This window comes from Oncorhynchus gorbuscha, linkage group LG24 (genome assembly GCF_021184085.1).
Source record: "Oncorhynchus gorbuscha isolate QuinsamMale2020 ecotype Even-year linkage group LG24, OgorEven_v1.0, whole genome shotgun sequence".
NCBI classification, from domain to species: Eukaryota; Metazoa; Chordata; class Actinopteri; order Salmoniformes; family Salmonidae; genus Oncorhynchus; species Oncorhynchus gorbuscha.
In genome coordinates this window covers 20,577,154-20,597,576 of record NC_060196.1, presented here as the reverse complement: position 1 = coordinate 20,597,576, position 20,423 = coordinate 20,577,154, and the positions used below count along the sequence as shown (strand labels likewise).

Genomic DNA, 20,423 nt, shown 5'->3' with positions numbered 1-20,423 from the left:
ACAGAGTAGGCCTACAGGGATCTAACTAGAGCTAGAGGTTCATTTGGTGGGTGCTATATTTTTTTTCTTCTATTTCACATGTACAAGTGTGTAATTTGTGTTTTTTTTCCCATTTCCTACTCCCTGAGACACCCTCAGAGAGTGGGGTCACAGCCAGGGTCTGCCATTGTGGATGGTGAAATTAGGGTTACGGTTAAGTGTCTTGCTAAAGGGCACATAGACAGATTTTTCACCTTGTCACTTGTCACCACTAGGCTAACCCATTTAATTTGTGAAGACAGGTCACTTTCAGCAGTTTGATGATGGTAATACATAGGTCTACACTTAACAATAATCAATTTCACCGAATGCCATAAGGATGCTGGATGACCAACTCAACTGCAATCTATTTGTTGGGGATGATATGCCATTAGATATTACATCTACTGAATATTACATTACATCTACTGAATATTACAATAACATTTCACAGAAGCTACCAAATGTCATCAATTTATCTATATTTCATATTTATCAGTATTTTTTTACTTAAACGCCCAATGCAGTCAAAAATGTGATTTTCCTGTGTCTTATATAATGGCCAGTTTATTAGGTCCACCACCCAATTCACGAAAATGGTTTGCTCATGTGGCCGTGGCTTGCTATATAAAGCAGTCAGAAAGGCATCAAGGCATTCAGTTACTGTTTGATTGAACGTTAGAATGGGCAAAAGGAGTGACCTACGCGATTTTGAGCGTGGTGTGATCGTCGGTGCCAGGCGTGCTGGTATCTCAGAAACAGCCGGCCTCCTGAGCTTTTCACAAGCTAAGGTGTCTAGAGTTTACTGAGAATGATGCGACAACCAAAAAACATCCAGCCAGGGGCAGTCCTGTGGGCGAAAACAGCTTGTTGATGAGATGGCAAGAATCGTGCAAGCTAACAAGCGGGCCACAAACAGGCAAATAACAGCACAGCACAACAGTGGTGTGCAGAACGGCATCTCAAAGCACAACTCGTCGGTCCTTTTCACAGATGGGCTATTGCAGCAGACGACTACACCAGGTTCCACTCCAATCAGCTGAAAACAAGAAGCATATTAGCTCCAGTAGGCAAGCCATCACCAACACTGGACAATTTGAGGAATGGAAAAACATTGCCCGGTCCGACAAATCCCGGTTCCTGTTGCATCATGCTGATGGCAGAGCCAGAATTTGGCATAATCAGCAAGAGTCCATGGGCCCATTCTGCCTGGTATCAACTGTACAGGCTGCTGCCAGTGTTGTAATGGTGTGGGGAATGATTTCCTGACACATGTTAGGTCCCTTGATACCAATTGAGTAATTTTTCCATGCCCTGAAGAATTCAGGCTGTTCCGGAGGCAAAGGTACTAGATGGGTGTACCAAATAAATTGAGTGTATACTTCCACACTTTGAGATTGGAATAAAATCGTGAAAATGTTGATAATGCCTTTTTAGTGTAAGATCTCCTTGAAAAGACGGTCTGAAATTTCAGCCTGTGGCATTTTTTGCCAGCCTGGTGTCATCACCAGGCAATAAATGAAGTCTTAGTCCAATAAGAAATTGTATTTCTGACCAATTTAATTGAAAACAATGACAGTAAAGTACTTAATTGGTACCCAGAAATGATTTGATATTGAGATAAAAATGGCTGCATTGGACCGTTAAACTCTGCATTGTTGTGGATACAGCAAATGGTTTTGAGTTGCTAATAGAATACACATTAACAGCAACCAAGCATCCGGACTGTGTGGGTGTATGTCTATATAAGATCTGATCAGTGATAACATTTGGACAGAAGGGTTTGTCATGTACAGAGGTGACACCTGTCTTGGCAGGTGGCACCTGATAAAGGTTCTACTCTGTACTGATTGGCTGTAATCTGGAAGACCAACCAAATATAAGGCATGCACCCAGGAACCCATCAAGCCAGTCATCCAGGTAAGAGATTTCAGATTTTTTAAAATGTTTTTTGACTAGTTGGTCTAAAAAAACATCTTTGTATTACTCATTTCCCTCGACAATACTATGTTTGGGATGTTTCTGAAGTTATGTATTCTACCATATGTAGAATCCATGTGGCATGCCCTTTAGATGTTTTACTGCTTATACATTCCTGTCAATCTCACAAAGGTTGTTATGTAGTGTCAGGGGATAACCATTTGTATTTGTTTTTGGCCGTAAGGATGAAGGGGTCGCTGCAATGTTTTGCGGTTCTGCTGCTTAGTGGTAAGTACTAGATAGTAAGCAAGCTATTTTTTTTGTGCACATGACTGTAGGATACTGTGTTATAAACTGGGAGGTTCGAGCCCTGAATGCTGATTGGCTGAAAGCCGTGGTATAGCAGACCATATACACAAATGACAAAATATACTATTTACTGTTCTAATTACGTTGGCAACCAGTTTATAATAGCAATAAGCCACCTCGGGGGTGTGTGGTATTTGGCCAATATACCGTGGCTAATTACTTTATCCAGGCACTCCTTGTTGCGTTGTGCATAACAACAGCCCTTAGCCGTGGTATATGTAAGGGATAATCAACGAGGGGCTATGCCTTCTACGAAAAATAATGAACAACATCCAAGGAATTGCATTATTTTCCAGATTGTTTACCGTTCAAATATACAGTGCGTTATAGGGAAATATTGCATGCTCTAGAATGCCCTTCAAGCCAATCAGAAATAAGTATTCAACAATGCCATGGTAATAATCAAATATATTTTTGAATCTGTGGTTTAATGGTCATATACCACACCCTCTCGGGACTTATCACTTAATTATACCATGGAATTGTGGCATACTTTTTTCTGATTGGCTTGAAGGGCATTCTATAGAATGTATTATTTACCTGTATATTTGCACAGTAGAATTCAATGGCCATAGTTCATTTTTACAAGTTTTGTTTGAGCTGCTTTTGAAAGCAAAAGTCGAATTGAAAATAGTATTGGTATTGTTGAATTGATTTTCATAATAGCACGCTCGGTCTGATGGTTTTGGTTAACTAAACTAGGAAGTCTGTTTGGTTGGTTACCTTGGCAACTACTGTAGGTAGTACACTTGCTAGCTACTTCAGTGGATGTTGAACACATTTCTACTGGCAAATGTGGTCAATTGTAGCCATGATGTAAAATGGATCATCAACTCGGGGAGAACCTCTGCAACCTGAGAATTCCTGAGAAGACAATAAAAACTTTTGCAAAGAGTGTTGAGAAGAAGAGTCACTTCGGGGGCTGCCCTACAGCACTAGATGATTGAGGGATACTACAGTGTGTAGTATAGTATACTACAAATTAGATAGTAAGGGACAGATTGCTATTTCCAAATCAAATCAAAGTTTATTTGTCATGTGCGCCAAAAACAACAGGTGTAGACATTACAGTGAAATGCTTACTTACAGGCTCCAACCAATAGTGCAAAAAGGGTATTAGGTGAACAATAGGTAAGTAAAGAAATAAAACGACAGTAAAAAGACAGGCTATGTACAGTAGCGAGCCTATAAAAGTAGCAAGGCTACATACAGACACCGGTTAGTCAGGGTGATTGAGGTAGCATGTACATGAATGTATAGTTAAAGTGACATATATGATAAACAGAGAATAGCAGCAGCGTAAAAAAGAGGGGTTGAGGGGGGCACACAATGCAATAGTCCTGGTAGCCATTTGATTACCTGTTCAGGAGTCTTATGGCTTCGGGGTAAAAACTGTTGAGAAGCCTTTTTGTTCTAGACTTGACACTCTGGTACCGCTTGCCATGTGGTAGTGGAGAGAACAGTCTATTACTGGGATGGCTGGGATCTTTGACAATTTTTAGGGCCTTCCGCCTGGTGTAGACGTCCTGAATGGCAGGCAGTATAGCCCCAGTGATGTACTGGGCCGTACACACTACCCTCTGTAGTGCCTTATGGTCAGAGGCCGAGCAAATACTGTACCAGGCAGTGAACCTGTTGAACCTTTTGAGGATCTCAGGACCCATGCCAAATCTTTTTAGTTTCCTGAGGGGGAATAGGCTTTGTCGTGCCCTCTTTTGGTGTTTTTGGACCATTCTAGTTTGTTGTTGATGTGGACACCAAGGAACTTGAAGCTCTCAACCTGCTCCATTACAGCCCCACGATGAGAATGGGGACGTGCTCAGTCCTCCTTTTCCTGTAGTCCACAATCATCTCCTTAGTCTTGGTTACGTTGAGAGATAGGTTGTTATTCTGGCACCACCCGGCCAGGTCTCTGACCTCCTCCCTATTGGCTGTCTCATCGTTGTCGGTGATCAGGCCTACCAATGTTGTGTCGTCTGTGAACTTAATGATGGTGTTGTTTACTGGGGGGGGGGGGGGGGGGGCGGTTTACTTGCATGATCCTCCCCTTTATCAAGGTGTTTAGTACTTTCCTTACGCACTACGCTTTTCCATGTGCTAACTTTTACTATACCACAGTTCACTATAGTCTACCTGTCTAATGGTCTATCCTCAAATCAAATCAAGTGTATTTGCGGTTTGTGGTCCTTCTGTAGCTCAGTTGGTAGAGCATGGCGCTTGTAACGCCAGGGTAGTGGGTTCGATCCCCGGGACCACCCATACGTAGAATGTATGCACACATGACTGTAAGTCGCTTTGGATAAAAGCGTCTGCTAAATGGCATTTATTATTATTATTATTATTATTATATTATTTGTCACATACGCAGATGTTAATGTGAGTGTAGCGAAATACTTGTGCTTCTATTTCCGACAATGCAGTAATAACCAACAAGTAATCTAGCTAACAATTCCAAAACTACTACCTTATAGACACAAGTGTAAGGGGATAATATAATATGTACATAAAGATATATGAATGAGTGATGGTACAGAGCGGCATAGGCAAGATACAGTAGATGGTTATCGAGTACAGTATATACATATGAGATGAGTATGTAAACAAAGTGGCATAGTTAAAGTGGCTGGTGATACATGTATTACATAAAGATGCAGTAGATGATATAGAGTACAGTATATACGTATACATATGAGATTAATTATGTAGGGTATGTAAACATTATATTAGGTAGCATTGTTTAAAGTGGCTAGTGATATATTTTACATCATTTCCCATCAATTCCCATTATTAAAGTGGCTGGAGTTGAGTCAGTGTGTTGGCAGCAGCCACTCAATGTTAGTGGTGGCTGTTGTCCCAGCTTTGATGCACCTGTACTGACCTCGCCTTCTGGATGATAGCGAGGTGAACAGGCAGTGGCTCGGGTGGTTGTTGTCCTTGATGATCTTTATGGCCTTCCTGTGACATCGGGTGGTGTAGGTGTCCTGGAGGGCAGGTAGTTTGCCCCCGGTGATGCATTGTGCAGACCTCACTACCCTCTGGAGAGCCTTACGGTTGTGGGCGGAGCAGTTGCCGTACCAGGCGGTGATACAGCCCGCCAAGATGCTCTCGATTGTGCATCTGTAAAAGTTTGAGTGCTTTTGGTGACAAGCCGAATTTCTTCAGCCTCCTGAGGTTGAAGAGGTGTTGCTGTGCCTTCTTCACGATGCTGTCTGTGTGGGTGGACCACTTCCGTTTGTCTGTGATGTGTACGCCGAGGAATTTAAAACTTACTACCCTCTCCACTACTGTTCCATCGATGTGGATAGGGGGTGTTCCCTCTGCTGTTTCCTGAAGTCCACAATCATCTCCTTTGTTTTGTTGACGTTGAGTGTGAGGTTATTTTCCTGACACCACACTCCGAGGCCCCTCAACTCCTCCCTGTAGGCCGTCTCGTCGTTGTTGGTAATCAAGCCTATCACTGTTGTGTCGTCCGCAAACTTGATGATTGAGTTGGAGGCGTGCGTGGCCACGCAGTCGTGGGTGAACAGGGATTACAGGAGAGGGCTCAGAACGCACCCTTTTGGGGCCCCAGTGTTGAGGATCAGTGGGGTGGAGATGTTGTTGCCTACCCTCACCACCTGGGGGCGGCGCGTCAGGAAGTCCAGTACCCAGTTGCACAGGGCGGGGTCGAGATCCAGGAGATCTCGCGATCTCGAGCTTAATGACGAGCTTGGAGGGTACTATGGTGTTAAATGCCGAGCTGTAGTCAATGAACAGCATTCTCACATAGGTATTCCTCTTGTCCAGGTGGGTTAGGGCAGTGTGCAGTGTGGTTGAGATTGCGTCGTCTGTGGACCTATTTGGGTGGTAAGCAAATTGGAGTGGGTCTAGGGTGTCAGGTAGGGTGGAGGTGATATGGTCCTTGACTAGTCTCTCAAAGCACTTCATGATGACGGAAGTGAGTACTACGGGGCGGTAGTCGTTTAGCTCATTTACCTTAGCTTTCTTGGGAACAGGAACAATGGCGGCCCTCTTGAAGCATGTGGGAACAGCAGACTGGGATAGGGATTGATTGAATATTTCCGTAAACACACCAGCCAGCTGGTCTGCGCATGCTCTGAGGGCGCGGCTGGGGATGCCGTCTGGGCCTGCAGCCTTGCGAGGGTTAACACGTTTAAATGTTTTCCTCACGTCGGCTGCAGTGAAGGAGAGTCCGCATGTTTCGGTTGCGGGCCGTGTCAGTGTCACTGTATTGTCCTCAAAGCAGGCAAAAAAGTTATTTAGTCTGCCTCTGAGCAAGACATCCTGGTCCGTGACGGGGCTGGTTTTCTTTTTGTAATACGTGATTGACTGTAGACCCTGCCACTTAACTCTTGTGTCTGAGCCGTTGAATTGAGATTATACTTTGTCTCTATACTGACGCTTAGCTTGTTTGATTGCCTTGCGGAGGGAATAGCTACACTGTTTGTATTCGGTCATGTTACCGGTCACCTTGCCCTGATTAAAAGCAGTGGTTCGCGCTTTCAGTTTCACGCAAATGCTGCCATCAATCCACGGTTTCTGGTTTGGGAATGTTTTAATCGTTGCTATGGGAACGACATCTTCAACGCACGTTCTAATGAACTCTCACACCGAATCAGCGTATTCGTCAATGTTGTTGTTTGACGCAATACGAAACATATCCCAGTCCACGTGATGGAAGCAGTCTTGGAGTGTGGAATCAGATTGGTCGGACCAGCGTTGAACAGACCTCAGCGCGGGAGCTTCTTGTTTTAGTTTCTGTCTGTACGCAGGGAGCACCAAAATGGAGTCGTGGTCATCTTTTCCGAAAGGAGAGCGGGGCAGGGCCTTATATGCGTTAGGGAGTCTTCTTTTCAGTTTAGCCTTGTTAAAATCCCCAGCTACAATGAATGCAGCCTCAGGATATATGGATTCCAGTTTGCAAAGAGTCAAATAAAGTTCGTTCAGAGCCATCGATGTGTCTGCTTGGGGGGGAATATATACGGCTGTGATTATAATCGAGGAGAATTCCCTTGGTAGATAATGTGGTCGACATTTGATTGTGAGGAATTCTAAATCAGGTGAACAGAAGGACTTGAGTTCCTGTATGTTGTTGTGACCACGTCTCGTTAACCATGAAGCATACGCCCCGCCCCTCTTCTTACCAGAAAGATGTTTGTTTCTGTCGGCGCAATGCGTGGAGAAACCAGCTGGCTGCACCGACTGCGATAGCGTCTCTCCAGTGAGCAATGTTTCCGTGAAGCAAAGAACATTACAGCCCCTGATGTCCCTCTGGAATGCTACCCTTGCTCGGATTTCATCAACCTTGTTGTCGAGAGACTGGACATTGGCGAGAAGTATGCTAGGGAGTGGTGCACGATGTGCCCGTCTCCAGAGTCTGACCAGAAGACCGCTTTTATGAAGTCGTTTTTTTGGGTCGCCGGCTGGGATCCATTCCGTTGTCCTGGGTGAAAGGCAGAACACAGGATCCTCTCGACTGTAGATAAGGCACAGTAGCAGACCAGTCTGGCTGTATTTTGTTTTACTTCTGTTACTGAATGCACTGTCTGTTGCAGATCATCATTTCCCCAAGTTGTCCTATAGCAATGTGGCCACATATGCCTCCAGCAGGCCCAGTTATTCAGGAAAGCTTAACACATGCCCTGCCTCCTCTCCAATCCGAGCGGTTATTCTTAGCACAATATATCCTAAATATTTATAATTTCACTTAGAAATTATATTACCTTTTTATATGTGGCACAGCACAGCCAGTCACAATGTTTTAATCTGATTAGGCTACTTCAAAAGTCTCTTGAAGGCCTGCGCATTCCTCCCAAATATAATTTCATCTTCAAAATGGCTTGACATTGATTAGGTTTCCATCCAAAATTTTAATGAGCGTAAAGCAACCTACACGTTGGATAAAGAAAAATGTCACAACATCATGAGAAAGCATGCAGTTTATTAAGCTACAGATGGGGGGCGGCAGGGTAGCCTAGTGGTTAGAGCGTTGGACTAGTAACCGAAAGGTTACAAGTTCAAATCCCCGAGCTGACAAGGTACAAATCTGTCGTTCTGCCCCTGAACACTGTTCCTAGGCCGTCATTGAAAATAAGAATTTGTTCTTAACTGATTTGCCTAGTAAAATAAAAAAATAAGATGAAATAATTTACGATGAACTTCACAGGGTGGTGAAAGTGCACAGTGATGAGGTTGATGCTCCTTTCCAATAATTATCTAGGGTCTTATTATGGTGAATGATAATCGATGCTTGGCTAACATTTGACAAATAAAAAAATCTTGCACTTTTGTCCATAATAATCTCATCATGTAGTGGGCTATACCTCCACTGTATCTGCTAACTGTTGGCTAGAGTGCACATACCAATACCAGAGTGGGCACATTCAGTATAGACTACCTATAAACAACATTTTTTTGTGACAAAACCATCAGGCACAGAGGTGATAATGCGATGGAAACCCATTTAACCTGTATTTTTTATTCGGTATGTGGGAATTTAACCTCAAAATAAATGTTTATGCGGACTACATATTCACGCACAGACTTTTTTCTGCAACAAGTCAATTTGATGGAAACAGAACTCTGAATAGGAGCCAGGGTTTCCCGTAGCCGATAAACCTAATTGCAGGCTTTTTTCCTACAGAAAAATACAAAGCTGATAACAATACAATGCTTATCGCCAGCATATCTCACTCTCTGGGGCTAGGCCTAAGCTTCTCTTTTTTAGATGAATATCATACAGTGCTTTCAGGAAGTATTCAGACCCCTTGACTTTTTCCACATTTTGTTACGTTACAGCCGTATTCTACAAATGTATTAAATCACCCCCCCCTATCAATCTACACACAATACCCCGTAATGTTTTTTTTGACATTTTTGCAAATGTGTAAATGTGATATTTCAGTTTTTCATGTTCTATATAAGTATTCAGACCCTCTACTCAGTACTTTGTTGAAGCACCTCTGGCAGCGATTACAGCCTTGAGACAGCTTGGGTATAACGCTACACGCGTGATACACCTGTATTTTGGGAGTTTCTCCCATTCTTATCTGCAGATCCTCTCAAATGCTGTCCGGTTTGCGGGGGAGCGTCGCTGCACAGCTATTTTCAGGTCTCTCCAGAGATATTCACATTTCCCTCGATCCCGACTAGTCTCCCAGTCCATGCCGCTAATAACATCCTCACAGCATGATTCTGCCACCACCATGCTTCAACGTAGGTATGGTGCCAGGTTTCCTCCAGATGTGACGCTTGGCACTCAGGACAAAGTGTTCAATCTTGGTTTCATCAAACCAGAGAATCTTGTTCTCATGGTCTGAGAGTCTTTTAGGTGCTTTTTGGAAAACTCCAAGCGGGCTGTCATGTGCCTTTTACTGCACTATCAACTGTGGAAACTTATATAGACGTGGGTGCCTTTCCAAATCAATTGAATTTAGCACAGATGGATTCCAACCATATTGCAGAAACATCTAAAGGATGATCTATGGAAACAGAATGCACCTGAGCTCAATTTCGAGTCTCATATGTAAATAATGTATTTTGGTTTTTAATACTTTTGCAATCATTTCTGAAAACCTCTCTTCACTTTGTCGTTATTGGGTATTGTGGGTAAAATGTTGATGATTTTTATTATTTAATCCATTTTATAATAAATCTGGAATGTAACAAAATGTGGAAAAATTGAAGGCGTCTGAATATTTTCAGAATCCACTGTTAGCCGATATGCCTATGCAGGCATAGGCTATAAGGTTTTGCATATGCTACACATCAAAACCCAATGAATAGTGTTTTTGATGTTGTTTATAGGCTGTTTTTAATAACTTTTTCAGGATCGGTGGGTGCCCTAATGCGATTAGCACGAGGTTGTAAGTAACAAGAACATTTCCCAGGACAAAGACATATCTGATATTGGCAGAAAGCTTAAATTATTGTTCATCTAAATGCACTAATTTACAGTAGCTATTACAGTGAAAGTATACCATGCTATTGTTGGAGGAGAGTGCACAGTTTTGAACAAGACAAGTTATTAATGAACCAATTAGGCACATTTGGGCAGTCTTGATACAACATTTTGAACAGAAATACAATGGTTCATTGGATCAGTCTCCAACTTTTCACATACACAGCTGCCATCTAGTGGACAAAATCTAAATTTCAGCTGGGCTGGAATAACACGTGATGACCTTTCTCTTGCATTTTAAAGATGATGGTACAAAAGAAATACAAAATAACATTGTTTTTTTTCTTTGTATTATCTTTCACCAGATCTTTTGTGTTATATTCTCCTACATTCATTTCACATTTCCACAAACTTAAATGCGTTTCCTTTCAAATGCTATCAACAATATGCATATCCTTTCTTCAGGGCCTGAGTTACAGGCAGTTAGATTTGTCATTTTAGGTGAAAATTGAAAAAAGGGGTCCGATCCTGATGAAGGACATTTAAATGTGCTTCATTTGGCCAATATCCCTTGGTTATAGGCGGCACTGGCTGTGCCAGGTCAGATCTGAAAGGATGTCTGATAAATTTCTCAAATATCCAGTAAATTAAAATCTTCACGGTCACATTGTTCAGCAGAAACACTGGAATACATATATTGTTTTTATACCGATTTTAGAATATTCGCATGAAAATGTGTCTCCAATATGATGGAACCTAGCTATAGACACCCTAAAGACTATGGCAAGTGCGCTAGTCCAGTATCAATTTGATAATGCATGCACATCATGGTTCACCAGCAGCCCCAAGCATCTAAAGAATGGCCAATATCTTCAGACCAGACAAACAAGCTTGAAAGAATTGTACTTAAACTCCCCCCTCATTCTCATCTGGAGGTTGAGCATATTTTTGTCTGTATATCTGTAACGTGTCTGTATCTACGTATACACTACCACTCAACAGTTTTGGGTCGCTTAGAAATATCCTTGTTTTTGAAAGAAAAGTTTTTTAAAAAGTCCATTAAAATAACATCAAATTTATCAAATATACAGTATAGACATTGTTAATGTTGAAAATGACTTGTAGCTGGAAGCGGCTGATATTTAATGGAATATCTACATAGGCGTACAGAGGCCCATTATCAAGTTTATAATTTTAAAATGCTAATTGATCATTAGAAAACCCTTTTGCAATTACGTTTGCAGAGCTGAAAACTGCTGTGCTGATTTAAAGAAGCAGTAAAACTGGCCTTCTTTTTTGAGTATCTGGATCATCAGCATTTGTGGGTTCGATTACAGGCTCAAAATAGGCAGAAGCAAATGACTTTCTTCTGAAACAATTTTCAGCTGTGCTAACATAATTGCAAAAGGGTTTTCTAATGATCAATTAGCATTTTCAAATGATAAACTTAGATTAGCTAACACAACGTGTCATTGGACCACAGGAGTGATGGTTGCTGATAATGGCCATTTCCAAGTGACCCCAAGCTTTTGAACGGTAGTGTATATTTATGTAAAATGTGACCCACAATGGTAATAAGTCCCTGACTTTTTTTGTGCAATCCCAGTCACTTTTAAAAATCTTTGTCTATATGTATTTTTTGGATTGGTTTTATCAGTCCAATCCAAAAACTGTGCAGCAGCAATTTGATGAATGGACAGAGACATCTGTTAGAAAACATCAAAAAGTTTAATGACATGCGATATTGTCAAGCCTTAGATACTGGGTAATTTTACAAGGTAGGGAGTAAGGCTGTCCATGAAATAAAATTGTATTTCTTATAGCATAGCAAAGATTCAAAACAGCCGAAATTGTCAAATTGCGTGAGGCTTAGAACTCACTACTCAAAAGGCAACAGAAGTCGGATCTGTCTTATTTCTGTAGATATATATGGATTGTTAATAAAGCCAGGCACATTTAACTGTTAGGCTATTGATTACAGACTTAATTCTCTCTCCTCACTTTTCTTAGACAAGGCAAGGGCTGTTTTCTCTTCACACTCTGCTGCTGCCTCCGTCACATTGTTCTCAACACCAATATACTGGTTAAATTTTCCATTATGCACATAGCAACACGGTCTAGGAAAAGGTGCCAATTCAACTGCGCATAGAAGATTAAGCTATGTTTCAGAACTGCAGACCGCAACCGCTATCCAATGCGGGTGAAATCACATTGGTCATAAAATGTTTTTTTTTTTATTAGTGTTGCACCTAGGGTTGCAAAATTCCTGTAATGTTCTATAAATTCACTGATTTTCCAATAATCGTGGTTGGAGGATTCCGGATTTCCTGTTTATTCCATCCCGATTCCAATACACCTCCATCCTGTATTTTGGGAAAACCAGGGAATTTATTGAAAGTTCTAGTAATTTTGCAACCCTAGTTGCACCATTGTTCTTACATAATATAACCATATACAATTTCAGTTGCACATGTCTTAGAGTGATGGACTGTGCCATCCCTACAGCCTCCACAATGGATTAGTCCACTGAGACAGGCGGAAATCAGATTGGTGTCTTGTGCGCTATGAAAAAAACAACATATTTGAGACTGCTTTAATTAAGAAATCTCAGTCGACCAAAATGGGGCCAGCTCTAGTAGGGAGGAATGCATTTTCTATTTATCCAGATTGAGTGTCTACTATTTTGGTGTTAAACAAGCAAACAATGATATTGAAGTGCCCAAAGTCTGTTTGTTTTGTTAATTGTTTGTGTGGTGCATTGGCACAGAAACCTGTTGGGGGAAAATTTGTTGCATATATTTTATATAATTATAAATATGGCATCAAAATGTAGAAAATCTGATTTCCCCATAGTTGATCATAGTGTAATGAAACTGTCATGTCTGCCCCCTCTCCTGCTCTCTGGTGCTCGAGGCCGCCAGGCTGCTCATCATTACGCACACCTGTCACCATCGTTACGCGCATCAGCGCTTCACTGGACTCACCTAGACTCCATCACGTTATTAATTACCTCCCCTATATCTGTCACTTACTCAGATTCTTTCCTGAGTCAGCATTAATGTCGTTGTGTCCCTTGTCCAGACGCTGCTCGTGTTTTGTTTCCTGTCTGTTTAATCATTAAATATTCACTCCCTGTATTTTCTTCTCATCTCCCAGCGTCTATACTTACAGAAACAGACAGGAAGACTGAGCTCGTCTGTGGTGGTTGGCGAACCCTCAACCTTCTTGCCCGTAGCCCTGTGTGGTGTCTACTGTGCCACAAAAGCATGAAGTCACATAAACATTCATAAACACAGGATCGCTACAGTTATTGTTATTTGTTCTTGTCAACATTATTTTGAGTTAATTACATCAGGAGGGTCATGTTTATTTTACAGTACAAGGGGAGGGTCATGTTTCAAATGTTTTTTTATGTTTGGGAGGGGGTGTATTTTTGGGGGGATGACAACTTGAGTTGGACCTGCCTCTCCCTCCAGTACATTTTGATCTATCCCCAAGTTCTACACATGATCTAGGAATACCACAGTGTGGAGCATAGTATTCTACAATATACTGTACTACACTTTACTATGGAATTTGATTGTAAACTGTAGTATTTTTTCATGTGGGGTGTTTCTCTCCTGAAAATGACCAAGGTTGTCTTTGTCTTCAAGCTAAACTGAGTCAGATTCAGTTTTTCCCTTACTAAATCATAATATTATCATTATGTCGCACTATTCTATCTGTACTATTAACTTTACCTTCAGAATTTATGTTGCTTCAAAAATAGATAGTGTGATGTTGGTGGCTTGCATAATTATTATCCTTAGTGAACTTTAATTTTTCCCCCATAGATTTTATGAACATTTTTGAAACATTGTTTTCTAGGACTTTGCTCTGCTGGGCCAGCAGGGAAAGAGTTTGCCACAGCCTTCATGCAAAATTATATTGAAGACTATAAAGGCTCAAGCTTTAAGATTGAAGTGGCATCTCCCCCCACCTCCCTCCAACCCACTGAGGTCAAGGTAACTGCCCTTGGGAAGGTCTATGAGAAGACAGTTGACCCTGGTAAAAGCATGTCCTTTGACCTACCCAAAGGAGTAGAGATGATTGGCAGTAAAAAGAACCTCCCCACTGTCCTGATCGAAGCTTCCCAGGAGGTCACAGTGTTGTCACTCAACTACAAAAAGGAAACTGCTGACACCTCTGTTGTCTACCCCGTGAAGGACTGGGGAACAGAGTACTTCATCTTCACCCCCATGTCGACCGCTGGTGATAGGTTCTCCAAAGAGTTTTCCATCATCAACTACAAAGAGAAGAACTTTGGGGTTGAGGTCTATCTGACTGGCCCGGTGACATTCCAAAGGCAAAAGTATTTTGCAGGCAGTAAGCTGACAATCGATCTTTTGCCCTTTGAGAGTGTACAGATTCAGAGCCAGTTTGATCTGAGTGGCACCAACGTGATCTCCAAGTTTCCAGTAGGAGTTCTCTCAGGACACAGCTGTACTAAGAAATATACTGGCTGCAACCATGTCTATGAGCAGCTCCAGCCCGTTAAGAGTTGGGGGAAGGAATTCATTGTTGCACCACTGCCTTTCCATAAAGACATCAACAGATATGATAGTCTTTATATCCAAACATCGCAGTTCACTCAAGTCAAAGTCATTCAAACTGGTATCGATTTCCTTACACTACCAATGTTCCCAGGACAATCATTGGAGCTCATTGTCACCTGGCCAAATTCCTATTACTTGAGTGCTGACAAAGGCATTCAGGTCCTGTATGAGTTCAACGGAGGTGACATAGGAAAGAAGCAATACTACGACCCTTTTCTGTTCACCATTCTACCAACTGATCAATTCAGCACTTCATACTCTCTAGAAGGGCAAGCTGGCTTCCACAACATGTTCGTAATGGTGGCTCTTACCAAGGACCTGGGTGGGTTCACGGTAGACAAGCTCCCAATGCCCTTAAAAATTGAGTGGCACAAAGTGGACGGAACTGAGTACTCATGGGCTGAGGTCTTGTATGGTACTGGAGCTAGCTTCCACCAGATAGCCCACGCTAACTCCCCATTCGCTATCTACAGCATTGGTGGAGCTTATGCCAATGGCTATGGATCGCCTGCCTCTGGTAACCCAGGTATGTCAATCAAATGTGTCATATTGTGTTTCAAGCAACAGGGATTCTCCCAAGGGTGATTGGTGAACACTAGCTGTGACAGTATAACCATACTTTTCTTATAATTTCTGCCCTTAATCCTCCCAAAAGATGCCCCTGAATGCCCAGAGAACAGCCACTATGAGGTGTGTGGAAGGGGCTGTCCTGCCACCTGTGAAGACCCAGAAGGTCCCTCCATGTGCAATACCAGTTGTGTGAAGAGCTGTATGTGTGACAAGGGCTATGTGCTTAATGGAAAAAAGTGTGTGCCCCTGTCGCAATGTGGTTGTCTTTACAATGATAAATACTACAAAAATGGCCAAGTCTTCCATCCCAATGGGCTCTGTCAGGAGGAGTGCACATGCAATGGCAAGGTATGTTTACATTGGTCTTAGTAAGGTATGCCTAATGTCATGTATTTGCGTTTTGGTCCATTTTCTGTATTTTGTTTAAATTCTGTAAATACTTCAAATGAAGCTGTATGTATATTAACATTTTGGAACGATGCATGGTTTAGTTGAACATCTTAATATTTGAGCAAAGAAACATATTTGCCCTTGATCTAATCAAGTGTTAATCTATACATCTAAACAATAAAAGTTATTTAATGTGAAGGATATTTTCATGGCTTAATTATGTCTTGTTTTATTGATCAGGTGAAGTGTGTGAAGTTCAGCTGTGGTCCCCATGAGACGTGTGAGGTGAAGAATGGGGTAAGGCATTGCCAGGCTGTTGGAAAGGGAGTCTGCACCATCTCAGGTGACCCACATTACAAGACCTTTGACAACAGCTTATATGACTTCCAAGGTACCTGCACCTACACTGCAGCTCAAGGCTGCTATCTAGAGGGCACACGCCTCAACCCCTTCTCTGTTGTGGTGGAGAATGAGAAGTGGTACGCCATGTCAAATAATCCAAAGGTGTCTGTTGCCAAGCTTGTGGCTGTAGAAGTCTATGGTAATACCCTGGTTCTAAGGAAGAATCAAGCAGGAATGATAATGGTTAGTATTTCATTTGACTGTATGACAAATGCACACATACTCTTTTTGTGTTTGATTAATTAAAATGAGACAATTCCGTAATCACTTTCAGAAAATAAGAGGTCATAAAGTATACAACTAACCTAGTGCATATAATTAGAAGAGGCTTGATACTAGCCATTTGTTATGGTCACATTTGATATGCCATTCATCCAGGTAAATGGAATTATGATGAGCCTCCCTGTGAATCTTAACAATGGAGCAGTGCAGGCCTACCAAGAGGGCACCTATGATGTCATCACAACAGACTTCGGCCTGAGAGTCACCTATGACCTTGTGTACCACATCATTGTCACCGTCCCTGGCAACTACCGGGGCAAGACCTGTGGTCTGTGTGGCAATTTCAACGATAACAAGAATGATGAGTTTCAACTGCCTGATGGGAAATTAACCAAGGACCTCCTGACCTTTGGCGCAGCCTGGAAGATCAGTGTGCCACATGTGGTTTGTGAGGATGGCTGCAGCGGAGACTTCTGCCCCAAGTGTGGGGCAAAGAAGAAACTCATATTTGAGGCTGACTGTAGCATCATCACAAACCCTCAAGGTCCCTTCGTCGCCTGCCACAATGTGATAGACCCCACCTCTTACTTCAGAGATTGTGTCTATGATGTCTGCTTGTCTGAGGGAGACCGTAAGGTTCTCTGTCAAAGCATATCAGCGTACATGATTGACTGCCAGGACTTTGGGGTGAACATCAGTAACTGGAGAACAGCAACCTTCTGTCGTAAGTATTTAGAAGTCTGTGGATTGGGACACATTTGGCTTTGGCTTTCTTTTGTATATATATTCGGTCTGTATATTCTGATTTTTTTCAGCACCATTTCATCAGGTTAAATTCCTGGTACATGTAAATGTATTTTGATTCTTGAGTGTTGTGGCTGGACACAATATTGCATGTCTAATCACTTCTAATCACAAGTCTATTCCTGTGTAGCCCTGGACTGTCCTGCCAACAGCCATTACCAGAGCTGCTCTGAGATCTGTGCCACTCCATGTCCCGGCCTCTCTGACATTATCACCTGCCCCACCACCTGTGCTGAGGGCTGTGCCTGCAATGTAGACTACTACTTCAATGGGACAGGCTGTGTTAAGTGGGACATGTGCAGCTGTTACCACAAAGGACACACCTACAAGGTGGAGTTTACCTAGAACATACACCAACAATGTGTAGTGTTTACATTACAGTGGAAGAATATGTACCACAAATACACATTATTGTCAGATGAATATATTTCAGTAAATATGTGTATACTGTAATGTATTGTAGTGGATAGTCCAAGAAGGTATTATTCAATTTAAATTCAAAGATAAAATGTATGTATCTATATGATAAGAACTGCATCCTTATAACGCTGCCACAATAACAATGTACTGTACCTATTTTTCTCCCTCAGATTGGTGAGTCTGTGTTGTCAGAGGATTGCCAGGAGCTCTGCACCTGCTCTGCCTCTGGTGATGTGAAGTGTGAGGCCACCAAGTGCAAGGCTGATGAGAGCTGCCAGGTCAAGGATGGTCAACGTGGCTGCTATCTCAAAAAGTGTTTGTTGGAGACTAATGGTGCCTTCACCCTTTTCAATGAAAGAAGTGGCGCAATCACAGCCATGGGGGCCTATGAGATCATCAAAGTTTGTGACAATGCTCTTGTGGAAGAGTGGTTCAGAGTGGTGGTGGCCTTGCAGGCCTGTGGGAAGACTGGCCTCAAGAGCGTTGTTGCTGTGTACGTCTACTTTAATGACCTGATCATCACTGTCAACAGCAAGCATGAAACATGGGTGAGTCACCTCGTATATTTATTATTAAATATTGTTTATGGATAACACCAATTGCCTTCAGTATCTAGGATTTTCAGATGGTTTACTATTCCATCAGTGTTACTTTCTCTTTCAATGTTGTTCACAGATAAACGGTAAGAAGGTGACTCTACCACGCCTGATGAGTAATGAGGTCTCAGTGAAGGTTAATGACAAGACAGTGATGATTGAGAGGATGTCAGGCCTTCAGGTGTCATACAGCCTCTCTCAGGAGATCATAGTGACAGTGAGTGCCCACATGGCTGACAAGGTGTGTGGAGCTTGTGGAAGACTGAATCCTTCAGGAGACATCCCGGGCCCTAGTCTCAACCAGACTATGCAGGAATACATGGATGGCTGGAATGCACCGGACTTCCCAACCTGCAGGTGAGTAACTGTATAAATCTGGAACTGATTCAAATCTGAAAAGCAATCAATAACATTCAAGTTGTGAAAATGTATACTTAATTAGGGTTAAAGCTACCTCAGTTGTATGCTCTTTGACCCCTTACAGTGGCGGCCTTTGAACACCATGGAACATTCTTTCGTCCACAAGACATTTGAACTACCCAGATTAATGACTTCTGATAGAGAATCAGTCTTCAATAAATCTTTGTGATAACTTTAATTCTATTCTTACCGAACAATTGCATTTTGTGAAATTATTCTGTAAAAACCAAACAATAAAATGTTGACAAGAAAAGCATCAAGAACTGATGTATTGTCTCTATTGTACTTCTCCAGATGATAATTCATTCCATGGTCTTTTACTATGTTCTGCATAGGGGACAGAACTATGTTCTGCATTAGGGACAGACTATAGAAAATAGTTGATTATGTTCACAGAAGTATATGGCCTCCTTCAGATGTCATGGGAGGACATAGAGTGTGCAAGGGGTATATAGACTTTCACTATCTTCATATTTCACTGTTTTAAAATTACATTTAAAAAGGGATTACAGCTGTGAATAATTTTGGATAAGATTCTTTCAACATTGTCAAACTCTTATGGCAACATTTATCCATTGTTTTTGTCAAAATTCCTCAAGCTCATTACATTTGGTTGGGAAACTAACTTTTGACCTGGGATTTGCTCCTTTCATCCTTTCGTATTTTACATTTTACATTTAAGTCATTTAGCAGACGCTCTTATCCAGAGCGACTTACAAATTGGTGCATTCACCTTATGACATCCAGTGGAACAGTCACTTTACAATAGTGCATCTAAATCTTAAAGGGGGGGGTGAGAGGGATTACTTATCCTATCCTAGGTATTCCTTAAAGAGGTGGGGTTTCAGGTGTCTCCGGAAGGTGGTGATTGACTCCGCTGTCCTGGCGTCGTGAGGGAGTTTGTTCCACCATTGGGGGGCCAGAGCAGCGAACAGTTTTGACTGGGCTGAGCGGGAGCTGTACTTCCTCAGTGGTAGGGAGGCGAGCAGGCCAGAGGTGGATGAACGCAGTGCCCTTGTTTGGGTGTAGGGCCTGATCAGAGCCTGGAGGTACTGAGGTGCCGTTCCCCTCACAGCTCCGTAGGCAAGCGCCATGGTCTTGTAGCGGATGCGAGCTTCAACTGGAAGCCAGTGGAGAGAACGGAGGAGCGGGGTGACGTGAGAGAACTTGGGAAGGTTGAACACCAGACGGGCTGCGGCGTTCTGGATGAGTTGAAGGGGTTTAATGGCACAGGCAGGGAGCCCAGCCAACAGCGAGTTGCAGTAATCCAGACGGGAGATGACAAGTGCCTGGATTAGGACCTGCGCCGCTTCCTGTGTGAGGCAGGGTCGTACTCTGCGGATGTTGTAGATTATGAACCTACAGGAACGGGCCACCGCCTTGATGTTGGTTGAGAACGACAGGGTGTTGTCCAGGATCACGCCACGGTTCTTAGCGCTCTGGGAGGAGGACACAATGGAGTTGTCAACCGTGATGGCGAGATCATGGAACGGGCAGTCCTTCCCCGGGAGGAAGAGCAGCTCCGTCTTGCCGAGGTTCAGCTTGAGGTGGTGATCCGTCATCCACACTGATATGTCTGCCAGACATGCAGAGATGCGATTCGCCACCTGGTCATCAGAAGGGGGAAAGGAGAAGATTAATTGTGTGTCGTCTGCATAGCAATGATAGGAGAGACCATGTGAGGTTATGACAGAGCCAAGTGACTTGGTGTATAGCGAGAATAGGAGAGGGCCTAGAACAGAGCCCTGGGGGACACCAGTGGTGAGAGCGCGTGGTGAGGAGACAGATTCTCGCCAC

General features: G+C 42.6%; 1 protein-coding gene across 1 annotated transcript; it reads left to right on the top strand.

Annotated features, from left to right (window-relative positions):
* The first annotated feature begins 1,914 nt into the window (after nt 1-1,914).
* On the top strand, nt 1,915-18,886 carry LOC124012369 (IgGFc-binding protein-like). The gene is made up of 10 exons (XM_046325916.1): nt 1,915-1,938; nt 2,183-2,226; nt 14,075-15,328; nt 15,458-15,720; nt 16,003-16,347; nt 16,543-17,110; nt 17,321-17,520; nt 17,781-18,158; nt 18,286-18,563; nt 18,691-18,886. Exons 2-10 carry the CDS (start codon nt 2,184-2,186, stop codon nt 18,701-18,703), a joined length of 3,342 nt encoding a protein of 1,113 aa, XP_046181872.1. The 5' UTR covers nt 1,915-1,938; nt 2,183; the 3' UTR covers nt 18,704-18,886.
* The last annotated feature ends 1,537 nt before the right edge of the window (nt 18,887-20,423 follow it).